The 26348-nt window shown below is 37.2% G+C and overlaps 3 protein-coding genes and 1 long non-coding RNA gene across 5 annotated transcripts in view; 2 read left to right on the top strand and 2 right to left on the bottom strand.

The window, feature by feature from the left end:
- LOC131238716 (transcription factor GTE1-like) overlaps window positions 1–20634 on the bottom strand; it is an 81590-nt gene extending 60956 nt beyond the window's left edge. Inside the window, exon 1 of the mRNA XM_058236336.1 lies at window positions 20611–20634. The gene's annotated coding sequence lies outside the window, so the exon portion shown is untranslated. The remainder of the gene's footprint in view (window positions 1–20610) is intronic.
- LOC131238747 (transcription factor GTE6-like) overlaps window positions 1–20673 on the bottom strand; it is a 55014-nt gene extending 34341 nt beyond the window's left edge. The window contains exon 1 of the mRNA XM_058236364.1: window positions 20611–20673. The gene's annotated coding sequence lies outside the window, so the exon portion shown is untranslated. The remainder of the gene's footprint in view (window positions 1–20610) is intronic.
- Window positions 3504–5289, top strand: LOC131238775 (uncharacterized). The gene is made up of 3 exons (XR_009168047.1): window positions 3504–3756; window positions 4628–4855; window positions 4939–5289. It is a non-coding gene; the product is annotated as an uncharacterized LOC131238775 (long non-coding RNA).
- Window positions 20674–24688: 4015 nt separating the features above from the next.
- LOC131238687 (ankyrin repeat-containing protein At5g02620-like) overlaps window positions 24689–26348 on the top strand; it is a 43950-nt gene continuing 42290 nt past the window's right edge. For both annotated transcript variants that reach the window (XM_058236314.1, XM_058236306.1), the window contains exon 1: window positions 24689–25370. In XM_058236314.1, coding sequence (XP_058092297.1) covers window positions 24707–25370 — 664 coding nt within the window. In that variant the 5' untranslated portion in view covers window positions 24689–24706. The remainder of the gene's footprint in view (window positions 25371–26348) is intronic.

The following is a 26348-nucleotide window of genomic DNA, read 5'->3' as shown; positions in this document are numbered from 1 at the left end:
GAACCTGGCCCAAAATCGATTATGATTTACCGATTTTTCACGAAAAACTCGGTGGACGGAATGGATTTCTCAAAAACAACATCAAAGTGGGCCCCATCAATTCGACAGCGATCCCCTCGTGCGCAGGCCCTGTTTCCGCATCCGGTCGAGTCTGGGATTTGTGGGGGGTAGTGGGTCACGATCGTTAACATTTTGAGTGATCCAGACCGTCCAATGTGTCCACAGGGAGGCCAATACCTTAGCCAAGATTTCAGAATTGTCAGGTAGGTCGATATCACGCCTCAAATACACTCCAAACGCAAGACGTTTTGCGCTTTTGTTGCACATACGAACTCAGTTGCGTAAACAGATTGCGAAAGCTCTCTTGGTGCGGGATGTAGACTTCGACTGAGTTGTACAGGGGGGTCTTCTATAAAAGAGAGGGGAGAAAGCATTGAAGGGGAGTTTTTTTGGCTTGGTTGGAAGGACGAAAAAGGCTTGGCTGCTGGAACGTGAGAGAGAGAAAGAGGCAGCTGTGGGTTTTCTTCTTTTCCTTTATATTTCTTTTGTTTTTTTTTTTTAATTTTCTTTGTTAAAGGTTCAACCCATTCATGTGTGGTTAAACCTCTTAGCTAGGGCTAAGAGGTGAAGCCTGTAGCGAGATGGGAGACTCTATTTTATGCTTTTAATATAAATGCATGAACTGAATTTGTTTTTAGTTGATTATGAAAGGAATGTTTTTAGTCTTTAATGGTCTGTTGTGACTGTAATTACAATGGGTCTGCAATGACTTTGAATATTTCCTTTTTCCATTTTGATGTTATGACGTCAGGAAGCCCTGTTGTTCACCATCGTCTCCTGGGCATGGTAGGATAATGGTACCCTTCCTAACCTTCATAGCATGTTGATTGGTTGGTGATTAGTTTAATTCTGTTGTTAACTTTGTTTCCTGGGCATGGTTTGGTGATGGATTCCATTCTAATCCATATACCTTTCATCTTATGAAAACTAGATCAAGTAAGTTCAGCTTAACTTCCATAATTTTTGATGCAGGCATAAGATCTCCCTGATCTCTACAAGTGGATCATCTGAATCCCTAGTTTCCCTTCCCTGAATTGTTTAAAGTTTTAGATAATTATTCCACAATTATTCCTTAAATTCTATTTGATTTAGATTACATCTTAGTCTAGTTCTAGTTCTACTTAGTTTCAGATAACGTATAGGTATCAGTCCCTTGGGATTCGACCTCGGTCTTACCGAGTTTATTACTACATCACAACCCTATACTTGGGGAGTGAACAAATATCATGAAATTTCATGATTAGGTGCAATCAAATGCACAGCTAGTGAGAAAAGGGAAGTGCCATTTTTAGGTCTTCCATTTAATTAGTATTGACAGTTTGCGGAGTTTTAGATCACAAGGATTTGAAATCAGTGTTAATATTATTTCAGATTACAGGTAATGCACTTACATCTTTTTGAAATTTTTATATCTGGTGTTATTTACCTTGACAAGTGGGAATATGCCACAAGGATACAAATTTACATGCAGGCATATTGATTTTTAGCCTGAAAAGTGACGAAAATGCATCAAGGAAATGCATTTAGCTTCTCTTACATGATTTTTATCTTGAAAAGATGTGACATTTTCATCAAGGATGGGCACTTAGGTTCCCTTACGTAAATTTTTTATCCTGAACAGTGGGTTCAATGCCTCAAGGTTATGACATTATGATGAAATTTAAAAAAATTAAATAAAAATCGAATTTTCTATGGTTTTTCCTTTTTTGGAAGAAATTGTGGTGAATTACTGCAAGAAACTCGATTTTAATCTCATGATTATAAGCTAAAAATAATAATTTAGTTCCATTTTCTTGTTTTATGTAGGCATCATTGCAAGTTATGTAAGAAACTCTTTTTTTTTAATTATTTTTTAATCCTTTTTTTTTGGAGGAACGAAATGTGTGTGTGTGTGACTTTAATTTCCTCAGATTTCCTGATTCTGGAAAGCTCACAGGGAAATTAGATTAGTCGCTTGAGTTTACACTAGATTTCCCAAGGAAGCTGCAGTAATCTTTTACATGAATTAGGGTGGTGATTTTGCATGAAGTCATCTCTATTTTTATTTTCCTGTTATTTGAGATTGTGATGATGACCTTGAAAAAGAAATTTGAACTTGCTTTGGTTTTTCCCATATTGAATCAGATCATGGCAAATAAACACAAGAAACTCGATTTTGCCATCAGTTTCTAAGTTTCAGAGGAATAAGTAGCACTCATACATGTCTTTGGTAAGCTTTTGATTTCCTCTTAATTGAGTTGTGAGGATACAGTTGAAAGGAGTGAATGCTTTAATTGATGCTAAATTTTTTTCTTCTCATCTTTGAAAGCGATCGAGAATATTTTAGGAAGCCCAATTTTGCCTGAAATTCCAGGGTGTGGAGGAATTAGGTGTGACTTTTAGATGAATTCATCTTTAAGTCACTTTCTTTTCCTATACTATGAGAAATTTTTGATAAATTTGCTAGCATAGAAAAATAATAATATTTCATTTTCTATAAAAATTCACAAAAAACCAATTCAAATTTTGTTCAAGACAAGTTGCACTCAGGTATTTCGCTTTTGAAGTTTGGTATTAAGGAGAGTTTCCACTATGCATGAACTATTATAATTAACTTTTGTAAATAAATTGTGCAGGATGAGAATGATGTCTGGTATAAAAAATAAACAAAAAGAAATGTCATCCTGCATTAATTAGATCCAATTTTTTCATGTGTATGCGTGCATGTTTGGGTCTTGCAAGACTGTGGAATTCATAGCAGTCCACTGGCTTTTAAATTAATCAAGAATTTTTGCCAAATTTAAGAAAATATTAGATGCATATATCTGGATTGATGAGTATAATCTTTGCTACCATCTCTGTTGCTGCTGCCAAAATTTCTAGATCCTTCTTGAGTTGCTATTTCTTCACATCTTTAGCAACACTTCTTTTTCTTCTTGACTAATCATGTGCACATTGTAAATTTAGAGATTTGGTTCTCAAGAACTCGTTGAAGAGGATTTCTTGCTTGGCGCCTGTTACTTACACGCAAGAAGATACTCATTGAAGAGGATTTCCGTGTGGATCGATTCTATCAGAACAAAGATTGTTCTCTTTTCTTGAACAATCCTCTGTTTAAGAGTGTAATGTTGGATACAATGTATTGTATTGTCAATTATTTCAGTGCAAATTGGAAAATTCTTTAGCTACATTATCATAGAAACTAAAATTAATTTGATTTAACTCAACCTTTCATGGGTTTTGTTCTATTATACTAAACAGGGTTGTGCTAGGAATCCTACTCATGCATTCATGGGGCTTGTCAGTAAGGGTCTTAAGCTATGGATATATTAGGTATGAAAACTGCACTTTCTAAAAACTGATTCTTTTCTGATATTCTGGCAAAATATTGCAAAAACCAGTGCAGAACTCAAGGTACCTGTCATCCTCGATCCTTACTCTGATTGATTGTTTGTTTGCTGAGTTTGGAGTTCCCAAAGCACCAATTCACACAGGGAACAATGTAGTAAACAGTTCCACTGAAATTCTTGTTCCATGCATATTCTGTTTTTAGGCTGTTTGCACAGAGGGGAGTGTCACCCATATGCTAGTAATAGTCCACTATGTCAGAAGATCCAAAACCTTCAACTGGAGTATGGCAAACATATTTTCCAGTTCAGGACTGAAAATTAGGCAATGTGTTTCCTGAACAGAGGATCCGCCACGTGTGAAGCTCAGGTACATAGCTTACTATGAGCAGTCCTAATAACAGGGTAGCATAGTAAGCATAGCATCCAATGTTTGTATGTGATCGTTCCTCATTAATTAGAGAGAATTTTCTTATGATTAAAAGCAGGAATTGGGTCATGGGTTGGGCTATTGCGTCACCATCATCAACATATGGCTGATTTAATGGCCATGTAGCCACATTTCCAACATGGGATATTTATTGGAAAGTTAAAAAGTGAAAAATCCAATGTTCCTGTTTTAACAAAAAAGATGCCCACTAATTCATATGTTAGGACTATTCAAACAATATGATGTTTGGAATGTGTCTTAGAAGTGTAGCAGTGTTGCCTATTTTCATCCATCGTTTTCGTATGGGCCCACCATCTTGTATGCAAGCATTTTGTAACATATCTGCTATCACATTGTAGCAGCCAGTTTGAATGGTTGCATGGCAACTGAAACCAACTTGAAAAATCCGGTGAACAAATGGTGTTATGGTGTTGCTCCTATTACGGTGGGATATCCATTCCTTTTTAAAATTAGAATCTAAACTGTCATTAGTTATGATTGCTGCAGCCAAATTTTATTCATTGTTTCCTGTTATGAACTTGGCAGCACAATAAACTTCATGTGATATTGAAATCAGTTTCTTCTTGCACTAGAAAAAGACTCGAGCAGGGTCTTTTTGGTTTTTCGTGTTATCATCAACATATAGCTGATTGAATTAAAGCATCCTAGATGTGGTTCATAATTCAGAAAACTTGGAATACAAATACAGTCATGGTTGTATTTTCAAGCTTGTGGAAATGGAATGATGAGAGTGAGAGGAATAGTATAATGCCAACTTAGAAATTGTGATGATTTTTTCTATATGCTATAGGCACAAGTTGATTTGCTCTCATTCAATTAGTCAAGAAAACCTCATAAGTCAAAGCTTCTCAAGGATTTGATTGTTCAGGTAGTTTTTCTATTTGTATTCTGATTTTAAGAAGTTCTGAGCATGATCATTACTGCCATTTTTATATATACTTTAGGTATATCGACATGATGATAATAACATGGAAAACATGAGAATTCATGGATTGTTGGCTCCATTAAAGCCTTTTGGGTAAGTAGTTTCAGACATTTTCTGTGCTGTTTTCTTGCTCATGTTTGAAAAAATGAAATAAATCATCGGGTTTCCTTATTCAGATACATTGTAGAAGCCCTGGAGATGCTATTGATGTCCATGGCAAAAGATGGTACTAAGGCTATTGGGCTCAATGGGAAATGATGCTCCTTTGGCTGTGATGTCCAACAGAGAGAAACTTACATTTGAGTATTTCAAGCAGATGTTTGCTCAGGTAACAAACCCATCGATTGATCCGATCCGAGAGAAAATAGTCACGTGGAAGGGGACCTTACTGAAACAGTTCATGTGGAAGGCTATGTGGCAGTTTGTTTGTTTTGAAAACTTTCAATAGACCATTAATTGTTTTGTTGGTATTGTGCTGATTGTTGTCTTGATGAATGTTAAATGGGTGAAACATGCACAGGTTCAATGATTGGTTAATTATAATATTGTTAGCTTTTGTTGATAGAAACTAGATTTAGCCTCGATTATTGATAAATAAGGTTAAAAATTGAATTTGACCTCACTTGATGCCAATAAAGGCTAAATCTATCTTTAGTCTCAGTTTTGCCTCAATTACCTAAACTGAGACTACAACTCCCGTGGTTAAAGGCTTTAGCCTCGGTTGTTGAGAACCGAGGTTAAAAATAGATTTAGCTTCAACTGGAGGCAACTGAGGCTAAAATTTAGATTTAGCCTCATTTTGAGAAAACTGAAGCTAAAAAGGTTCTTTTAGCTTCACTTGAAGAATTGAGGCTATAAAAGTCATTTTAGCCTCGGTTGCTAAAACTGAGGCTAAAGCCTTTAGCCATGGGGATTTCAACCTCGGTTTGGATAACTGAGGCAAAGCTGAGGCTAAAGGCTTTAGCCTCAGTTTTTAACCTTTTTAGCCATAGTTTTGAATCGAGGCTAATGCCCCCTTTTCTTGTAGTGACGGTTGAATCCTTGCTAGGCCACACAGTGATGTTTATTTTTTATCCAACCTGATGATGAGATCATACAAACATGGATGAAGGGAAAAATCAAATATAAGCTTGATCCAAAACTTACGTGGCCCCCAATAATTTTTTAACGATAGAAGTTCGATTCATATTCTTGCCTATGGTGTGGTCCATTTGATCTTTACATATTCTTCATTTTTAGTATCAAGACTTAAAATTATATGGTAAAATCGATGATCAGATAGGATACAATACATAAATCATAGTGAGCCTTAAAGAGTTACGTTGATAATGTAACAAAGCCTTGGGAGAAGATACCAAACAAATATCATCTTGATCCAAAAACTCTTGTGTAAAGGAGAAGTTTTCAATGGTCAATTACTACCATTTCCTATACTATGGTCTACTTAAGATTTATATCTTCTTATGTTTTGGATGATGTCCTAAAACGAGCTTTCAACATGGATGAATGATGTGGATGTGAGAAAAATACATCACAATGGGCTTCAAATTTTGGGATCTCACATGCCTCGATGGATTCACTTCAGTTTGACTAGCGACGTTAGCTAATAGCTAGATCAATATTACCAGTTGGTGTATTATAAGCCCTACCACATTGCATGTGTTTTATCCATGTTATTTATCATTTTTTTTTCATATCATTTTAGAGCTTGATCCCAAAACGAGAAAACAGAGGCAGTTCTCAATCTTAGGTGTTCATGATTAAAAACTTCATAGTATCCACTATAATGTTTATTTGATGTCCTACCTCATTAGCTCATAAAGACTTGGATGAAGGGAAAAACAACTATTAATTTGATTTTAAACTTGTGGCCCCCAAGAAGTTTTTAAGTTACATATAAGTGAGCCCACTTTTACATATTTTTTAATACACGGGCCTGCTTTTAAGACTCACCTAATGATTAGTTTAGCTTAAAAATCGGTCCAACTATTCATCTAAATGGGTTCAATAAAATTATATACTTTTATCCAAGCTTTTTTATGTATCAGTTTGATTTTTAAATAATTTCATACTCCAGACTCAGGTTGGTGTGAATAGACAACATCGTAACTGTAAATAACTTACAGGTTATCCAAATACAGAAATTAAGTTACCTGTAAGTAAACTATAGCTTACACCTAAATAGAATTATCTGTAACTTTCTTTCACCTATAAGTAGGTTACCTGTAACTTACTTATAAGTTAAAAAACTTACATGCATCGAAACGTAACTTAAGTGACTTATAAGCTAATGTTCTAATTTTTCAAAAAGAATGGAAGATGGAGAAATGCACATTTGTGCTCTCTTGAACTGTGACCTATCGAGGGTACGTCCCACTAGATGGACGGTGCAAAACACTACCAAAAAATCGAGCAATGGCTATGGAGGTTGAAAGCTTTTAGCTACGGATTAAATTCGTAGCTATAGCTACGGATTTAATCCGTAGCTATAGCTTAAGTGCTCTGTAGCTAAAGCGTAACTCTCTACCTAAAGCATATTAAATATAGATGCTGCTTAGGGGGATCCATGAGGTTCATTGGAATATATGTGTTTGATCTAAGCCGTCCAAAAATTCTGATATATAATTTTAGTGCATGAGCCCAAAAATTATGTAGATTAAATGTCTAAGTGGACCACACCATAAGAAATAATATAAATTAAATTTTTACTGTTAATATGTTGTGTGGTCACCTTACAGATTTGATCTAACTCATTTTTTTATCAGCACTTAAAATAATAATTTAAAATTATTGGATGGAGTGGATATATGAAATACATCACAGTGGGCCCCACGGTCCTAAAACCATAAAACCTCTCAGGGAGCCGTCCGTCACGCGCCCCTCCAAAACCCCAAATCCCTCAAAAAATGAAACCCCCATCCACCATTTTCTCCCGCCCACTGACGAACCCATCTCTCCATCTCTCTCTCCATCTCTCTCTCTCTCTCTCTCTCTCTCTCTCGCACTCAGTCTCTCTCTTTCCCTTGCCCTCTCTTGATCTCCCGATCTCTCTCACCCTCTCTCTCTGTCTCAAGGCCGCATTCCCCATTCTGTTTTCAAAAACCCATTTCGCTGCAAGAAGGAGAAGAAGAAGAAGCACGTACGGTTAGTTTTTTTCTTTCTCCCTCTTTATCTCTTTCTCAAATCTTTCAATCCTTCAATCCACATTCCCCTCTCTCTGTTTCTGAAATCTAAGGGCCGTTTGGCCGGTCGGATTGGAAGGGATTGGATGTTATTGGAAGGGATTGGAAGTTAAATCCTGGGATTGGTCGGGCATGCCAAACAGAGTCGGTGATCTGATCCCAATCCCTGAGACGTGTTTGGCTCGAGGGATTGGAAGGGATGGGAAGGTTTAATCCCAGTATTGGCCGGGTGTGCCAAACAGACTGGATATATCAATCCAGGGATATAGCAATCCCATGTATCTGAAGACAATCCACTGACAACACCATCAATACCTAGAAATCCAGGCCATCCACCATAATACCATTCAATCCCTTTCAATCCACCCAGCCAAACGGGCCCTAAAAATGCTTTGTGGGCTCCACCATAATATGTGTATGCAGGCCATTCATTTTTTCAACTTCATTTTAGGGCCAAATCTCAGGTGGACCACACCATAGGAAACTGTGGTGATTGAATGCCCACCATTAGGGCCTGTTTGGCCGGGCAGATTGGATGGATTTGGATGGTATTATAGTAGATTGTACAAATTTCAAGGTAATGATAGTTGCGTCAATGGATTGGTGCAAGATCTATGGGATTGCTATATCCCGGGATTGTTATTTCTGGTTTGTTTGGGACGCCTGGCCAATCCCGGGATTAAACCTTCCAATCCCTTTTAATCCCTTGAACCAAACACGTCCCAAGCAATTTTAAAGGGATTAGGGTGGATTGGATGGGATTTAAAGGTAATGATGGTGATGTCAGTGGATTGTCTTAAGATCCATGGGATTGCTATATCCCATATCAGGATCCCGTGTCTGTTTGGCATGCTGGCCAATCCCGGGATCTCTATGTTTTTTTTTTTTTACAATGTCTTTTATATTACTGGCACAGGCATTCATATATATATATATATATTGAGAAATATGATTGAAGTGCTAGACTAGCATGTGCATTTACACCATTTTTTTAAATGTTGGTGACTCATCCACCACACGTGTCATAAAACATGTTAATCCACTGCATTGCATTCATCAGGAATCAAGCTTAGGGGTAAACATTTTTGGCTTTTATTCAAAAAATCAGGCTGTTTCAACTCCTAGTCTGGCCACTTATAAAATTATACCTAAAAATTCTAAATATACATCGTATGGTCTATTTCAATCTTGGAATAATACAATTTTTGGGTAGTTTTTTTCATTATGATGAGCCAATACTATATGAATGGATTGGATGCACAAGAAACAGTGGTAATTCACCATTAAAACTTAATGTGGGTTGAAGAAATTTTGGATAGAGCTGATATTTGTGTGGTTTCTTCATCCTAGGTCTTTGTAAGCATTCCATTACCCTTGTGTGGTGAAGTCTTTAACTGATACGATCCATCATTTAGCTTGATATATTAGAATTGCATGCGAGACTTTTCATCTATGCAAGTGGTTTAAGATTTTACTTATAAATTACATTATTAATTTATTGTAAAAATACAATGATTGCAAACTCCTTAATACATTGTATTTGGTAGATAATATCTGTATGGGTCCAATCATTTAATAGCACTTCCTTCATTTCCAACTTTTAAGGAGGATGGTGCATTAGGTTAATTTCCAACTTTAATTTTTGGTAAGGTGCAGGTTGAAAATGGACCCGTTGGTTAATCGAGATTTGGCTGTAATGAATAGGGAGTGGATGACACTAAGTTTCCCAGACCCACGTTTTCTTTCTGGAATCAGAAGTTTTTCAAAGTTTGCACAAAAAAACCTTCCTGGTAGAGAATTCGTTCCTTGTCCATGCACCACTTGCAGATGTGCACATTTTCCGGTTTCTTATGATGATATGGAAATACATCTAATGAAAAAGGGATTCGACTCAAGCTATAGGGTTTGGAACATGCATGGGGAGCATGTATCACCTAAGTGTACTGTACGTGAATCAAGTTCCCAATAATACCATAGTGTCTCGAACTTAAATGAGGTTCACAACGCGATCGTTTAAGAACTTGGTGGTAATAACCTAGATGAAGTTGTACAGGATGAGCCCAACGTGACCCCTATAGTTAAAGACGTCTTTGGAGAAAATGAAACTAATGAGTTTGAAGCAAATCTACGAGAGGCAATGGTTGAGCTATACCCTGGGGCCCAAGATTTCACCGTGCTGACTTTCATTGTACAACTTTTCAAATTAAAGGTGAATCATGGATGGAGTGAAAAAAGCTTTACAGAGCTCCTTCAACTACTAAAGAAAGTATTACCTTCCGGTAACAAGGCCCCAACTAATACCTACCAAGCGAAAAAGATCATTACAAAGTTGGGTCTTGATTATGTGAAAATCCATGCTTGTCCAAATGACTGCATCTTATACTGGAGAGAGAACGAGATGAAAACCATTTGTCCAAATTGTAAAACTTCTAGGTACAAGACTGAAATGGATTCTGAGAAAAAACAATCTACAATACCTACGAAGGTGTTAAGGTATTTTCCATTAACACCAAGGCTACAAAGAATGTTCAGTGTACCATGGTTGGCGAAAGAAATGTCTTAGCACTCAACCAGGAAATTTCAACATGAAAAGATGGAGCATCCGGCTGATTCTATTGCATGGAAGAATCTTGATGACAAGTATACAGATTTTTCAGCTGAGCCTCGCAATGTTCAATTAGGTTTGGCAACAGATGGGTTTAACCTATTCGGTACTTTCGGTATGTCGCATAGTTCATGGCCCGTTATGTGTGTGACGTACAACCTTCCACCAAAGCTTTGCATGGAACCTCAGTTTACTATGTTGACTTTGCTCATTGAGGGACCGCGACAACCGGGAAAGGATATTGATGTTTATTTACAGCCATTGATTAATGAACTGCAGAAGTTATGAAGAGAAGGGGTCACGATGTTCGATGCATACCATGAAAACAAATTCAACATACGTGTCGTTCTGCTTTGGACAATCCATGACTTTCCAGCATATGGTAACGTTTCTGGTTGGAGGACAAAGGGTAAGTATGGTTGTCCTGTATGTGGTCCTAACACAGATTCTTTGCGACTCCAATATGGAAAGAAACATGTTTATATGGGCCACAGACGATGGTTGCCAATGTCAGAACAGGCTAGGAAGGACACAAGTGCTGGCACGTTCAACAAGAAGGTGGAGATACGACGTCAACCGATCCGTCTGGATGGGATCGAGGTCAAAAGACAAACCGCGAACTTGAATATGCAGTGGGGGAAGACTGGAAAGAGTAATATAAGGGGTATTGATGGAGGCCGACAAGAGCTAGTGGATGATGTTGAATCACCGTGGTTCTTCAAACGGTCTATATTATTTGATCTGGAGTATTGGAAAGATATTCCCATGCGCACAACCTTGATGTCATGCATATTGAGAAAAATATATGTGAAATCCTTGTTGCCTTGATGTTGAACACGCCTAACAAAACCAAGGATGATGCCAATGCACGTAAGGACCTGAAACAATTGGGAATTAAGAAGCGTCTATGGCTGAAAAAGAACAATGGCAAGGTGATTCAGAAACAAAGTCCTTTCTGTCTAAGAAAAGAAGAGAAAAAACTTTTCATCCAGACTTTGCATGAGCTGCGTGTTCCGATTGGTTTTAGTGCGAATTGGAGGACCATTGTAAAGGAAGATTGCGTGGATTAAAAGGGAATGAAGTTTCATTTTTACCATGTGTTGATGCAACATCTGCTCCCAGTTCTCATCCAGCATGCATTCAGGGATAGAAAGGTCATTCGTCCTATAATTACAAGCTTTTACACATTCTTTAATACCTTGTGCTCGACAACCGTAGACCTTCAAACACTCTTCACTCTCGAGAGGGGCATGGCTAGGACGTTATGTCAACTTGAGACTATATGCCCGCCATCGATATTTGTCATTATGATGCATTTGTCGATCCATTTGGCTTACGAGGCTCGCATATGTGGTCCTGTATACTCTCGATAGATGTATCCATTTAAAAGGTACGTTGTGAGCTTAATAAGAATAAATCGGCTTAACATCTACACTTGCATGTATATATAATGTATCATTAACTTTGTCAGGTTCCTAAAGACATTCAAGGCCTATGTCCGTAACAAGACACGACCTGAGGGTTGTATTGCAGAGCAGTACATCCAAGAGGAGACAGTTATATTCTGCAACCAATATAAAGGAAAACAGAAAACAAGCCTACTGGAAAAGCTGGAAAAACGGTTTAACAGAGTCATTCCAGGACTACGTAAGTTGGAAGATATCGTTGATGATGACCCTAATGATGACGATGTTGGTCCAGTAGGTTCAGGTCAAAGTATTATCCTAGGGGTATCAAATACGAACAAGCTCGTAGATGGGTATTGAAGAGTCATCCCAGCTACGACGAGTGGGAATGGTATGTATAATAAGCTCATATATATATATATATATATATATATATATATATATATATATATATATATATATATATATATCTTCCTTACTTTATGCGATTTCAATATAACAATGTTATCGAATATCGCGCAGGAAGCACAAAGATTTCTTGCAGCGATGCTATAAGAGGATCAACAGGGTGCCTAGCGAGGACGAATTCATATCTTGGTTGAAGAGGCAACCAGAGTTCATTGAATCTGACAATAATGAATTTAAAGATGTTGTGAGAGGACCTCTAGCTTTTTCTATGCAATACAATAAATATTGTATTAATGGTTTCATCTTTATCACTAAGGACTATAAGGAGCATAAAACAAACCAAAACATTGGGGTTAGGACAGAGGGTATGACAACCTTTCGATCAAGTGCTAAGGATATCAATACAGTGGATGAAAATCAACCTTACTACGGAGTCCTTTGTAAAATTATCCAATTGGAGTACCAAACAGGGTACAAGCCCGTCTTATTTAAGTGTGATTGGGTGAAAGTGACACATCATGGTGTTTCTTTTGATGTAGAAGCGAATTTGAGATTAGTAAATTTGGCTAGTCTTTACAATTCAGATAAAGTCGGTGACGAGCCCTTCATTCTTGCAGAGCATGCCACGTAAGTTTTCTACTCCAGAGATCCAAAAAATCCTGACTGGCATGTGGTCTTGGAGGTTCCCAAAATTTTTTTTATCGAAGAAGAGACGTGCGTTCTATCGGAACGATTAAAGGCTGTAAGTAATGCCGATGTAGGACCTGATCTCACCTCATTAGCAATGGTTGATGAGTTGATATTCAATGAATCTGAAGATGTCAGTGTTGTGGTCGAGAAAACAAAGAAAAGAAAACGATCGAAGAGAATCTACCGAATTGTTTGTATTTTCTAAGCATGTAACAGAATGATATTTATTGGAGGAAATCTAAACAAGGTTTGGATAATATAGTGAATTTTTTGTACTTTATCTGTGATCTAAATTATTTCTTAACCATTAGCTTTTTTTTTCTTATATTTTCATATTATGGAAGAAATAGGCACATGGATTTACAACCAGAGGTATTGGGTGCGCCGGTGCTTAGGAGTACAGATTCAAGCAACACCAAAGGTAATAAGATACTTCTCCTTAATTATATATGTAAATTTCCTTTTCCTTATATATTGGCAGTAATCAATGATGTGTATATATAACTGTTATTCTTTTTATGTAATTGTGTCAGCTTCTTCTTCATCTAAAAAAAGAGGCATTACTAAGGGGGTCTCTTTACTTGTGCCACCTGATAGGAAAAAAGTCCTAAAGACGAATGAATTCGGGCAACCGAATGAGGACTGTTCTGATCACAGAGACTTTACATCGCATGTCGGTGTCCTCACCCGTTCTCATATCCCGATCATATACCTGGACTTTTGCCAAGTGCCTCATGAACAAATTCATATGGTCACAGAAAGATTGTCACAGTTTTATAAGTTTGAGGGTCAAAGTTGGGCTGCAAGTCTTGATTACGTTACAAAACGCATCAATAAAGCGTGGAGGAGTTACAAGAGAAGATTGGCTGCAAAATATATTACAAACAAGGATCCTATTGCTGTAAGAGATGTCCTACCTCCCCAGGTATCCCTATGGAGGATTGGAGGGCCTTCGTGGATCAACGTACCACCGAGGAATTTAAGAGGGTAAGTGCAAGGAATAAAGTCAATCGGACCAAGCTAAAAGGACCTGCATGTCTTGGGAGGCACAACATGACTGTTACTCGCCATAAGATGGTATGTATTTAAAAATAGATATTATAGTTTAAAATTGAATTTAAATTTGAATTATCATTCATCTAAATCTATTAATGATGTGTATTTGAATGATATGTAATGTGCCAAAGGCGATGGAGAAGAATCTTACCTCTGATGTCGAGATAGGTAGATGTGAAGTCTTCTTAAGAGCCCATACAAGAAAAGACAAAGTTGTCCAATATCCTGACCTTACTGTAAGTGCATCCCTCATACCACTGAAAAGCCTATGTATAACTTTGAATTATATTACATTCATTTGTATTTTTTCACAGGAAAAACTAGATGAGCTCTATAGTAGCAATCCTGCTTCTAGGATGACCGGTATGGATGATGCCCTTATAGAGGCACTAATAAAATTTAAAAATTACTTAAGTTTTATGGTAATTATGAATATCCTAATAACTTGATTTACATTGTTTTACAGTTGGTTGGTTCTGATAATAGAGGGCGAATGCGGGGTCTAGGTTGCTCAATAAGCAAGGTAGGACTGAAGAAGTCAGCCCCTGCCCGTTCAAAGGTAGAGAATGTGACAAAAGAAAAAGAGAGCGTAACTCAAGAGTTATCTCAGGTGAAGAAAAAATTGGATGGTATGACTCAAGATATAGTTGAGATGAAGAAAACATTGGTGGATATGCAAAAAGATAGACAGTATACTCAAAATCTCTCATCACCAACAGTCGCTAAATCTACTCAGGCATCGTTGGTATGCAAGTATAAATTTTTTACTATAATGAGCTTACAATTATATTATAAACGCTAATAATACCAATGCCATTTTATGTGTAAATGTATCCGAATATTATATATATCGGTAAAAGATGCGACTTGCTTGGTTTTGGAAAACGTGGTGTAGTTGCTCGTGATGAAGTACACGAAGTTAATCCAAATGCAACTGTCCATTACGAGCCGTTGGAGGATGGAGCTTTTGTTGTTGTCCTGACTGAGGTTATACAACCTCACGCTCCTTTGTGGAAAGAAGATGGGTTCGATCTACACTTGGAGAGGCTAGTCCAGGATCATTTGTACAATGGGGGAAAGAGGCTTTGAGAATTCAATAACTTGAATAAATTTGGTATTGTATAATTGAACATGTGTTGTGTGCATTTTGAACAAATTTTGAACTTGTTGTGTGCATTTTAAACTAATTTTGAACTAATTTGGCACTTGTTTTTTTATTTTTTTAATATTGAATGAATTTTGTACTCTATATTTGAACGTATTTATAATCTTAGGCTCCATTTGGTCATCACATTAGTATTTATGAAAAAAAAAAAAATTTGAAAACCAAATGGAGCCTAAGCCCTTTTTTAACTCCGCCAATGCAACTCCTTGCATTGCTGGTCCCAAGCCCGGGTAAAGGAGGAGGGAGAAGGGCTTTAGAATGAATCGTCAACTATGAGGAGATCCTGAAAATGCAGTGAGTATCTCTGGTTTTATGGTTGTACTTGTACATTCCTGTATTGATTACTCAAGTATGACGGTTATGCGCATTCTTTCAGTTGGATGTTGCATGTGGGAGGGTTGGAGCTGCATATTTCAGATTCAAGCATCTGGTACATCTCTTGTCAAGAATGCATATGTGTAGTTCATTAAACAATACATTATGTGATATCGTGTGCATGATATCTATGTTGTAATTTCCCTTATGTATTTTGCTTAAAATCCATGTTTATGCATGATTCTCATGCATTGACATGGATTTTGGCCAAAAAAGATCAAAATGGAAAATTTGAGAAAACATGAGAGATTTTCTTTTATAAAGTAAGTATTTGGGACCAAGTGGTTATGTATTTGCTCCATTAAATTTGCTCGAAATTAATGGAGCAGACCCGGATGTGCGTCGGAGCTATCCGGATGAGCGGGGGTCCTTGGAAGGTGGGAACTGCTGTTATGACCATGATGAAGCTGTCCATTTCCTATGGATAGCATTGGAGGGGCCTGGCCATTTGGACAGGCCGTGTTTATGTATTTGATCGAAATTAATGGAGCAGACCCAGATGTGCGTCGGAGCTATTCGAAAGAGCGGGGTTCCCTGAAAAGAGGAAACCGCTATTATGACCATGATGAAGCTGTCCATTTTTTATGGACAGCATTGGAAGGGCCTAGCCATTTGTGCCGGATGGCCGTGTTTATATTTGTATTTGCAGGGACCATACCCTTAACCTAAACCAAAACCTATGACCTAAAACCTTAACCTAAAACCTAAACCTCAACCTTAACCTAAACCTAAACCTTAACCTAAAACCTAAAACCTAAACCTAAACCTAAAACCTAAATGTATTCTCAAATCCCTAAACCTAAACCTACACCTAATTCTAATCTTAACTCCCTAACCTAAACCTATACCTAAACTTGAAAACCCAAACATAAACCCGATCATGAACCCGAACCCGATTTCCTAAACTTAAACCTTAACCTATTCTCAATTCCCTAAACCTATATCTTATAACCTAAATCTAAACCTAAACCTAAACCTTAACCTATACCTATAACCTTAACCTAAACCAAAACCTATGACCTAAAACCTTAACGTATAACCTAAACCTCAACCTTAACTTAAACCTAAACCTTAACCTAAACATATAACCTTAACTTAAAACCTAAAACCTAAACCTAAACCTAGAACCTAAATGTATTCTCAAATCCCTAAACCTAAACCTACACCTAATCCTAATCTTAACTCCCTAACCTAAACTTATACCTAAACTTGAAAACCCAAACATAAACCCGATCCCGAACCCGAACCCGATTTCTTAAACCTAAACCTTAACCTATTCTCAATTCCCTAAACCTATATCTTATAACCTAAACCTAAACCTAAACCTTAACCTATACCTATAACCTCAACCTAAACCAAAACCTATAACGTAAAACCTTAACCTATAACCTAAACCTTAACCTTAACTTAAACCTAAACCTTAACCTAAACATATAACCTTAACCTAAAACCTAAAACCTAAACCTAAACCTAGAACCTAAATGTATTCTCAAATCCCTAAACATAAACCTACACCTAATCCTAATCTTAACTCCCTAATTAACCTAAACTTGAAAACCCAAACATAAACCCGATCCCGAACCCGAACCCGATTTCCTAAACCTAAACCTTAACCTATTCTCAATTCCCTAAACCTAAACCTAAACCTTAACCTATACCTATAACCTTAACCTAAACCAAAACCTATGACCTTAAAACCATAACCTATAACCTAAACCTTAACCTTAACTTAAACCTAAATCTTAACCTAAACATATAACCTTAACCTAAAACCTAAAACCTAAACCTAAACCTAGAACCTAAATGTATTCTCAAATCCCTAAACCTAAACCTACACCTAATCCTAATCTTAACTCCCTAACCTAAACCTATACCTAAACTTGAAAACCCAAACATAAACCCAATCTCGAACCCGAACCCGATTTCCTAAACCTAAACCTTAACCTATTCTCAATTCCCTAAACCTATATCTTATAACCTAAACCTAAACCTAAACCTAAACCTTAACCTATACCTATAACCTTAACCTAAACCAAAACCTATAACATAAAACCTTAACCTATAACCTAAACCTCAACCTTAACTTAAACTTAAACCTTAACCTAAACATATAACCTTAACCTAAAACCTAAAACCTAAACCTAAACCTAGAACCTAAATGTATTCTCAAATCCCTAAACCTAAACCTACACCTAATCCTAATCTTAACTGCCTAACCTAAACCTATACCTAAACTTGAAAACCCAAACATAAACCTATCCCGAACCCGAACTCGATTTCCTAAACCTAAACCTTAACCTATTCTCAATTCCTTAAACCTATATCCTAAACCCGAACGCATTCTCAAATCCTATAACCTATAATCTAAACCTAAACCGTTAACCTATACCTAAAACCTATAACCTAAACCAAAACCAATAACCTAAACCAAAGCCAAAACCTATAGCCTAAACCCGAACCCATTCTCAAATCCAAAAACCTATAACTTAAACCGTTAACCTATAACCTAAATCAAAACCTATAACCTAAATCAAACCTAAACCTAAACCTAAAACCTAAACCTAAAACCTAAACCTAAACCAATAACCTAAACTCAACTCCCTAAACCTAAACCTAAACCTAATCCTATAACCTAAACTCAAATCCCTAAACCTTAACCTATAACCTAACCTAAACCTATACTTATAACCTAAAACTATTCCCAAATCCCAAAACCTATAACCTAAACCTAACCTTTCCCTAAACCTATAACCTAAACTCAATTCCCTAAAACTAAACCTACACCTAATCCTAATCTCAACTCCCTAACTTAAACCTAAACCTAAACTTGAAAACCCAAACTTAAACCCAATCCTGAACCTGAACCCGATTTTCTAAACCTAAACCATAACCCATTCTCAAATCCAAAAACCTATAACCTAAACTAAAACCAAAACTTATAACCTAAACCCGAACCCATTCTCAAATCCAAAAACCTATAACCTAAACCTAAACCTTAACCTAAACCGTTAACCTATAACCTAAATCAAAACCTATAACCAAAACTAAAACCAAAACCTATAACTTAAACCCGAACCCATTATCAAATCCCAAAACCTATAATTTAAACTAAAACCAAAACCTATAACCTAAACCCGAACCCATTCTTAAATCTCAAAACCCAAACCTAAACCTAAAACCTAAACCTAAACATATAACCTAAACTCAAATCCCTAAACCTAAACCTAAACCTAATCCTATAATCTAAACTAAAATCCCTAAACCTTAACTTGTAACCTAACCTAAACCTATACTTATAACCTAAAACTATTCTCAAATCCCAAAACCTATAACCTAAACCTAACATTTCCCTAAACCTATAACTTAAACTTAATTCCCTAAACCTAAACCTACACCTAATCCTAATCTTAACTCCCTAACCTAAACCTAAACCTATAACCTAAACCTAGCCTTTGCCCCTTTTTTTGGTTTTCGAAAGAGGCGTATATAGGTTAATTTGGAAAATGAGAATTTGGCGATTTTAAGAAAAGGAGAAGGGTTTCTTACAAGAATAAGTTGAGATTTCTGACTCATTTCCCCAACTTCCTTCGAATCTGATCTTCCTCCAAATAAATCTAAAGCCTTTCCCTTGAAGTTATTGCATTAGGAAGCTAGGCGGAGGCCACTAGGAAGCTAGAAAATCTGTACTGTATGCTTTAAACTCTATGTAGCCCACCATGATTTATGTATTTTATCCACCATGTCTATTCATTTTACCAAATAATTTTGGGGCTCTAGCACAAAAATGAAATGCATTCAAAGCTCAAGTGGAAAATATGAATTAACCTACCGTATAAAGTTTCTTAAGAGCAACAGAAGTTTTAGATCAAGCTGATATTTGTGTTTTACCTTCATCCATGTCTACCTGATCTTATTAAGAGGTTAAGCAACAAATAAAACTATGGGGCCTCGGAATGTTTCAATGGCGGAAATCAATATTCTCACTGTTTCCTGTGGTATGGTCCACTTGAGCTTCGAATATGCACTCCATTTACTTGTGGAGAAACTCAAATATTCCTCCAGGTATAGTACAAAACACCTATGTATATAAGACCCAATATGTTATATATGAAAAATTAACTCCATCTATTTGGTTCTATCATGCGTGTTAATATTGGTCATAATACTAAAAATCAATTAAATTTATGACCTAGATGGACAACACCACATTCAATAGTAAGGATGTGATCCTAACCATAAGTGTGTGTTTGGGCCACCATGGTATGCATCTTTCATTAAACACATTAATCAAGTGCAAATCTTTAGGATGAAGAGAATACATAAAAAATAAAGCCTCATAAAAAGCTCGAGTAGGCCATACCATATGAACATACAACTTTTGGAATAAATTTTACAATTTTTTGATTGGTATGATTTATAAAAGCTTTTATTCGGACTTATGTTCTATAATAAAAATAATGTTTTTCACCTAATAATTAGTTTAACTTAAGAACCAATCCAAGTAGTCATTTAAATGAGCTCGATAAAATTATACACTTTTATTCAAACTTTTCTATGCGACAATTTGAATTTTGAACAATTAGATCTCCAAACTCAGGTTGGTGTGAATATAAAACATCTTACCTGTAACTAACTTACAGGTTATCCAAACACAGAAACTAAGTTATCTGTAAGTAAGTTATAGCTTACACCCAGACAGGATTACCCGTAACTTTCTTTCACCTGTAAGTAGGTTACCTATAATTTACTTACAACTTAAAAAACTTACAGGCATCCAAACACAGCCTAGTTTTGAGTTGGGAGTGGAAATGAACGTAACTGCATTCTGAGGGCTACTTCTAATTAAACTAACAAGTATAATACAATTCTTGCATCCAAATGCAACCAAAGTTATGAATCACTCTATACATAAGCAGAATAACCCATTTATCTTCAGAAATATACAGAAATTGAATAAATACCTTGCAATTACGACACCAGATTCATTGCCATGAGAAGCCAAAAAGGATTTGCAATCGAATGAGATTGTTACAGTTGGTGTTTGGGGGAAGAAAGTCACAGGTAACTTTCTCTCAACTTGTGACTGTCTTACAGGAGAAAGAGGTAAAAATGATACATGTACTTGAGTCATTTTTCAAGTTACCTGTATCTTTGATACGTTACCTAATGGTTGAAATTTTTGAAATCAAAATTATGTGAAGAATTGCAACTTACATTGAAGAGGCCTACTTACAAAATTTATGGGAAGAATCGCAGCTTGTAATTTGCATCTGTGTATTGAAGCCGGTTGGTCGCCCTTTTTTTTTTAATATATAAACACTTTATCCCCCTCCAATGTCTCCATCTCCCTCTCTCTCAGTCTCCGTTTCCCTCTCTCAGTCTCCTTCTCCCTCTTTATCAGTTTTTGTTTCCCTCTCTCAGTCTCTTTTTCCCTCTCCCAGTCTCATTCTCCCTCTCCCGTTGAGCTCCAGCAAGGTTAGAAAACCTTTTCCTTCTTCTTCTTTTCCCCCTTTCCTTTTGCATCAGGTTATACATAAGCGATTTGGCTAGGATGTGTGGGTAATGGTTAGTGGTCCATGGGGCCCACCATCTTGTATTTGTTTTATCCATGTCGTTCATCCATTCCTTTGGATTGTTTTAGGTCTTGATTCCAAAATTGAGGCATATCTAAATCTCCAGTGTACCACACCACAGAAAACGGTAATAGCCCACTGTAATGTTTATTTGACATTCAACCTGTTGATTAGGTCATAAAGACTTGGATGAAGAGAAAAGAACAAAATTTAGTTTGATCCAAAACATTGGTGGCCCACTAGAAGTTTTTAATGGTGGGCGTTCAATCAACAATGTTTTTAGTGATGTGTTCCACTTGAGATTTGGATGTACCTCATTTTTGGGCTTATGACTTAAAATGATTTGAAATAACGAATAGATGGTGTGGATGAAACAAATACATTATAGTGGGGCCCACATAACATGTCAGCAGCCAAACTATAGTAGTTAGCTAAAATTGGTTATTAATGATGGTGCTATGTCGGCCATACCATGATTTATGTGTTGCCTTGAAGTTTTTTTCCCCACATTACAATCATTTTGAAAACACGGGCCACTTTTATGGCTCACCTGTTGATTAATTTGGCCTAAAAATCGATCAAACTATTCATTTACATGAGCTTAATAAAATGTAATAATTTTAACCAAATTCTTTTATATGTTAATCTAATTTTCCAACGATTTCATATTTCAATATCTAGTTATGGCGAATATACAACTTATTACTTGTAACAAGGTTAAAGGTTTTCCAAATATAAAAACAAAGTTACATGTAAGTAAGTGATAGCTTACATCCAAATAGATTACCAATAGCTCATACAAACTTTCTTACCACTTAAAAAAGTTACAGGCATCCAAACAGGCCCTAAAACCCAAGATATTCTAAATTAGGTCAAATGGGTAAGAGAAGAAAATCAAGAGAACTTGAATCAGAATTTCTGCTCAAATAAAAAAAATAAAAAATCAAAGAGAGAGATTTGAGAGAGAGAGAGAGAGAGACAGAGAGAGAAAGAGAGAGAGAGGATTTTGCCTAATGTTTTAAAACCTGGACGGGACTGGTGACCAAAATCGGCCAGTTCACCTGAACTCGGGCGAGAAATCAACCCACCCAAGTTTGACAAGTTTTTCGGTCCAAAAGGAGAACCGCCTTCGAGCCACACGCCGAGGCTTCTGCCTGCAAATATAGCATGGGGTTTTGGATTCGAACAAAGCCCAATTCTCCGCACTAGTTGTGGTAAGAGCATGCAACATCCCAACTTTGTTAGGTCCACTTCGGTACGTGTCCAATGGACACGGATTGCCTACTAACGTTGTCAGTAGCCAGTAGTGCTATTGGGCGGTGCTAACCGACCATGATGTATGAATTTTACTTACTCCATCCATATGCTTTTCCAAGTTATTTCAAGGCATGAGACAAAAAAAATGAGGTAGGTCAAAATCTCATGTGGGCCTCCTTACAAGAAAACGTGGTGATTGAGTGGCCACCATTGACAACTTTTTATGTCCATGAAGGTTTTGAAACAAAAGTTTTATATGATATTTGTGCTTTTTCATCATCTAGACCTGTGACCTAATCAACAAATTGAATGGTAAATAAAAATTACAGTGGGCCCTAGTAAGTTTTTAACTGTCGGTGTTCAAACATCACTATTTTCTTCTTGCATGGTCCGGTCCACCTAAAAGAACATGTAGTGGGTGTTCAATCATGACTATAATTTTCTTGTTATGAACATGTATTAGGTTGGCCATTCAACCTGTTCATAAACGAAGGGAAAAGCATTTGGTTGATCTAAAACTTTTATGGCTACTAAGAATTTTTAAACAATGAGGTTTAAACCCTACTGTGTGGTCTACTTGAGCGTTATATCTGTCTATTTTTATGTTATACCCTAAAATGATATATATTATAAAATAGATGGGCTTTTTTATGTTATACCCTAAAATGAAATATATTATAAAATAGATGAACAGTGTGGAAAAATTAAAACCCATACATCACCGTACGTGGCCCTCAAGCAACTGAACTGCCGTGTGGGTAATAACCAAGCTGCGTCACTTCCCAGGGGAAGCCGATTGCCCGCCCGTAATTTATTTTATACGCGTTCTCCATCCATTTTCCAGATCATTTGAAGGCATGAGCCTAAAAATGAGGCAGATTCGAAAATGGATCACGCAGTGGAGATTGAATCCGCACCATTAAAAACTTCACCACAGAAGTTTTAATCAAAGCCCTTAAAAAAATTCTTGAGAGCCATAGAAAGTTTTATCAAGCTGATATCTATGATAACCTTATGATCGAAAATAAACATCAGAGCCTATGAAGGTTTTCACGGTGGGCGTCATCGTGACCGCTGCTTCCTGCAGTGTGGTTTTCTTGAGCCTTGGATCAGCCCCCAGAGAACACCAGATGGACCGGCCGGCGCGGCGTCCGTCCATCCCCCGTCCATCGAGGTGGATGGATTCCTGACCGTGGGGCTCACCTTGACGGATGAAATTTAGATCGTTGACGTCCATCCGTTTTAAAAGATTATTTTGGCGCATGACCCCAAAAATTAAGCAGATATAAATATCAGGCGGGCCACACTACAGAAAACTGTGGTGATTGAATATTCACTATTAAAAACTTATCAGGGGTCACTGAATATTTATTTTCCATCCAAACTGTTGATAAGGTCACAAAGACATGGATGAAGGGACCACACAAATTTCATCTTGATCCAAAAATTTTGTGGTCCACAAGAAGCTTTTAAATGTCAGCCACCACCGTCTCCTGTGGAGTGGTCCACCTGAGATTTTTATCTGCTTTATTTTTTGGATCATCCTCTAAAATTATCTTTCAAAAATGATGGACGTTGTCGATTTTAAAAAAACGCATCATGGTGGTCCCGGCTGGCAAGGGATCCACCAAAGCTGTGCCGGCCGGGGCACGACGCGATCCGTTTACCTAGTAGTGACGCGGGCTGGGTCTTCTCATCATATAAAGATCCGCATCCCGTAAAATGTCCCTTCTTCCACCGGCTTAGAAATCTATAAATTACTCTGTCTTTTCTCAATAATCATATATTAATCACCTTACCTTCTTCGTACTTTCTCGCGCGACCACCGAAATGCACGTATGACATCGAACGTTTTCGCCAACTATGAATGTAAGACGTCCCAAAAATCAGATCAATCCAACCATTATGTGGGCCACCCCTTGAATTTCGCTGTTTTTGGGTTGTAATCCATTGCTGTTTTTGGCCCACTTGATGATTATATAGGCCTAACTTCTTGAAAATCCCATCATCATGAGAAGGTTGGATCACCTGCAAAAAAATAAGGTGGGCCACATCATACAGAGAAAAAAAAAATAAAAAAAACCCAAAAACTCCAGCCTGATGTTTTTGAAGCGTACAATTTTCATCCTGGGGACCACAGCCAATTGCTGTAGAATGCTTATTCTACAAGCATTGTAGAGGATCTGGTCTCACATTTAGATTGGTAATATATAAAAACTAGAGAGAGATGGGGACTTTGAGACCAAGCAAAACCATTCAGTGTCCGTCCATGGACCCTGTACTGATGAAAGCTGCAAGATCAGGCAACACTACTCTCTTCAACCAACTTGCATCCCAAAATCCCAACCTTCACCTCCAAGTAACTCCCCAAAAGAACACAGCCCTTCATATCAGTGCAAGGCACGGACATTACTGCTTCATCGTAGAGGCTTGCCAGAAATGCCCATCTCTCATCACTGCTGAGAACTCGAAAGGAGACACTGCACTCCACATCGCTGCGAGAGCTGGATACATCGATTCAGTCATTTGCCTGATTGGGTGTGCTAGAAACTACGATTCATTGGAGACTGGAAACAACGGAAGTAGAGGTATAACAGTGATTGAATTGGTGAGGAAACAAAATGGAAGGGGCAATACTGCCTTGCATGAAGCAGTGCGGCATGGTCATCTTAAGGTGGTGGAGTTGTTGACGGAAGCCGACCCAGAATCGGCATGTTTGGTAAATTCGGTGGGAGTTTCTCCACTCTATTTAGCTGCTGAAGCAGGATCAGGAGATATCGTCAGGCAAATCTTACAGACATCTAAATCATCTGTTCATGGAGGTTTGACTGCTTATGGAGGCCCCATACATCGTACGCCTTTGCATGCATCCGTTATCTGGGGGCATTTCGGTAAATAAATCCTTAACCAGTAATCATGAAATTGAAATCACTTCCTTATTTTCCTTTTAGAGCACATTAACAAGCATTTGTGTTTCATGATGGGACCCTGATTGTGGTGCTCACAGTGATGTATATGCTTTAAATCCACACCGTCCAACCATTTTGACAGCTCATTTTAGAGTATGATCCTAAAAATACAGCTGTCCCAAATTTTAGGTGGACCACACCATATGTAACAGTCGTGGTTGAATCCCCACCATTGAAAACCTTATGGATTCCACAGGAATGTTTATTTGCTATCCAATTTGTTGATAAGGTCAAAAAGACCTAGATGAATAGACTACACAAATATCATCTTGATCCATAGCTTTTCTGGCCCATAAAAAGGTTTTAATGGGCAATTACAACTGTTTCATATACTATGATCTGCTCATTTTTTGAATCATGCCCTAAAAATGAGCTTTCAATATGGATGGTTGGCGTGGATATATTCACGTTCAACAGTGGGCCCATAGTCAGGGTCCAACCAACCGTGCCCTAGTTTTGGAGGGAAATTTTTTTTACTTCCGATTGCAAGCTAAACAGTAGCAATTGCGTTTTCTATACTTTTCCTTGACAGGATAAACAATGCAAAGGGTATGCTTCCAAGCATTAGTGTCAGTTTACATTTTACTTTTGTTATGATTTTTTGCTTCCCATGCATTCCTTTCAATCCGTCGGGGAAACATGGAAGCACACAAAGATGAATCAAGCAAATCATTACCAATAACACACCCAAGTCCAAATATAAATAATCCGAATTTTATGTGAAAAATTCTTTCGGAAAAAAAAGAAAAAAGAAGCACAAAGTGATGAGTAATACACTATCAAAGTAGAAATTATAATAGATAAATATTATCAATTTGAACAAGCCTCGAATCAACTTAAAAAAAAACAAAGCTTCGAATCTACTCCACAAGCCCAAGCCATGTCTTTAAAACCCTTGGG

This window comes from Magnolia sinica, chromosome 1, assembly GCF_029962835.1.
Source record: "Magnolia sinica isolate HGM2019 chromosome 1, MsV1, whole genome shotgun sequence".
NCBI classification, from domain to species: domain Eukaryota; kingdom Viridiplantae; phylum Streptophyta; class Magnoliopsida; order Magnoliales; family Magnoliaceae; genus Magnolia; species Magnolia sinica.
Note: the sequence above shows the minus strand (reverse complement) of the source record. Positions and strands in the feature narration are given on the sequence as shown.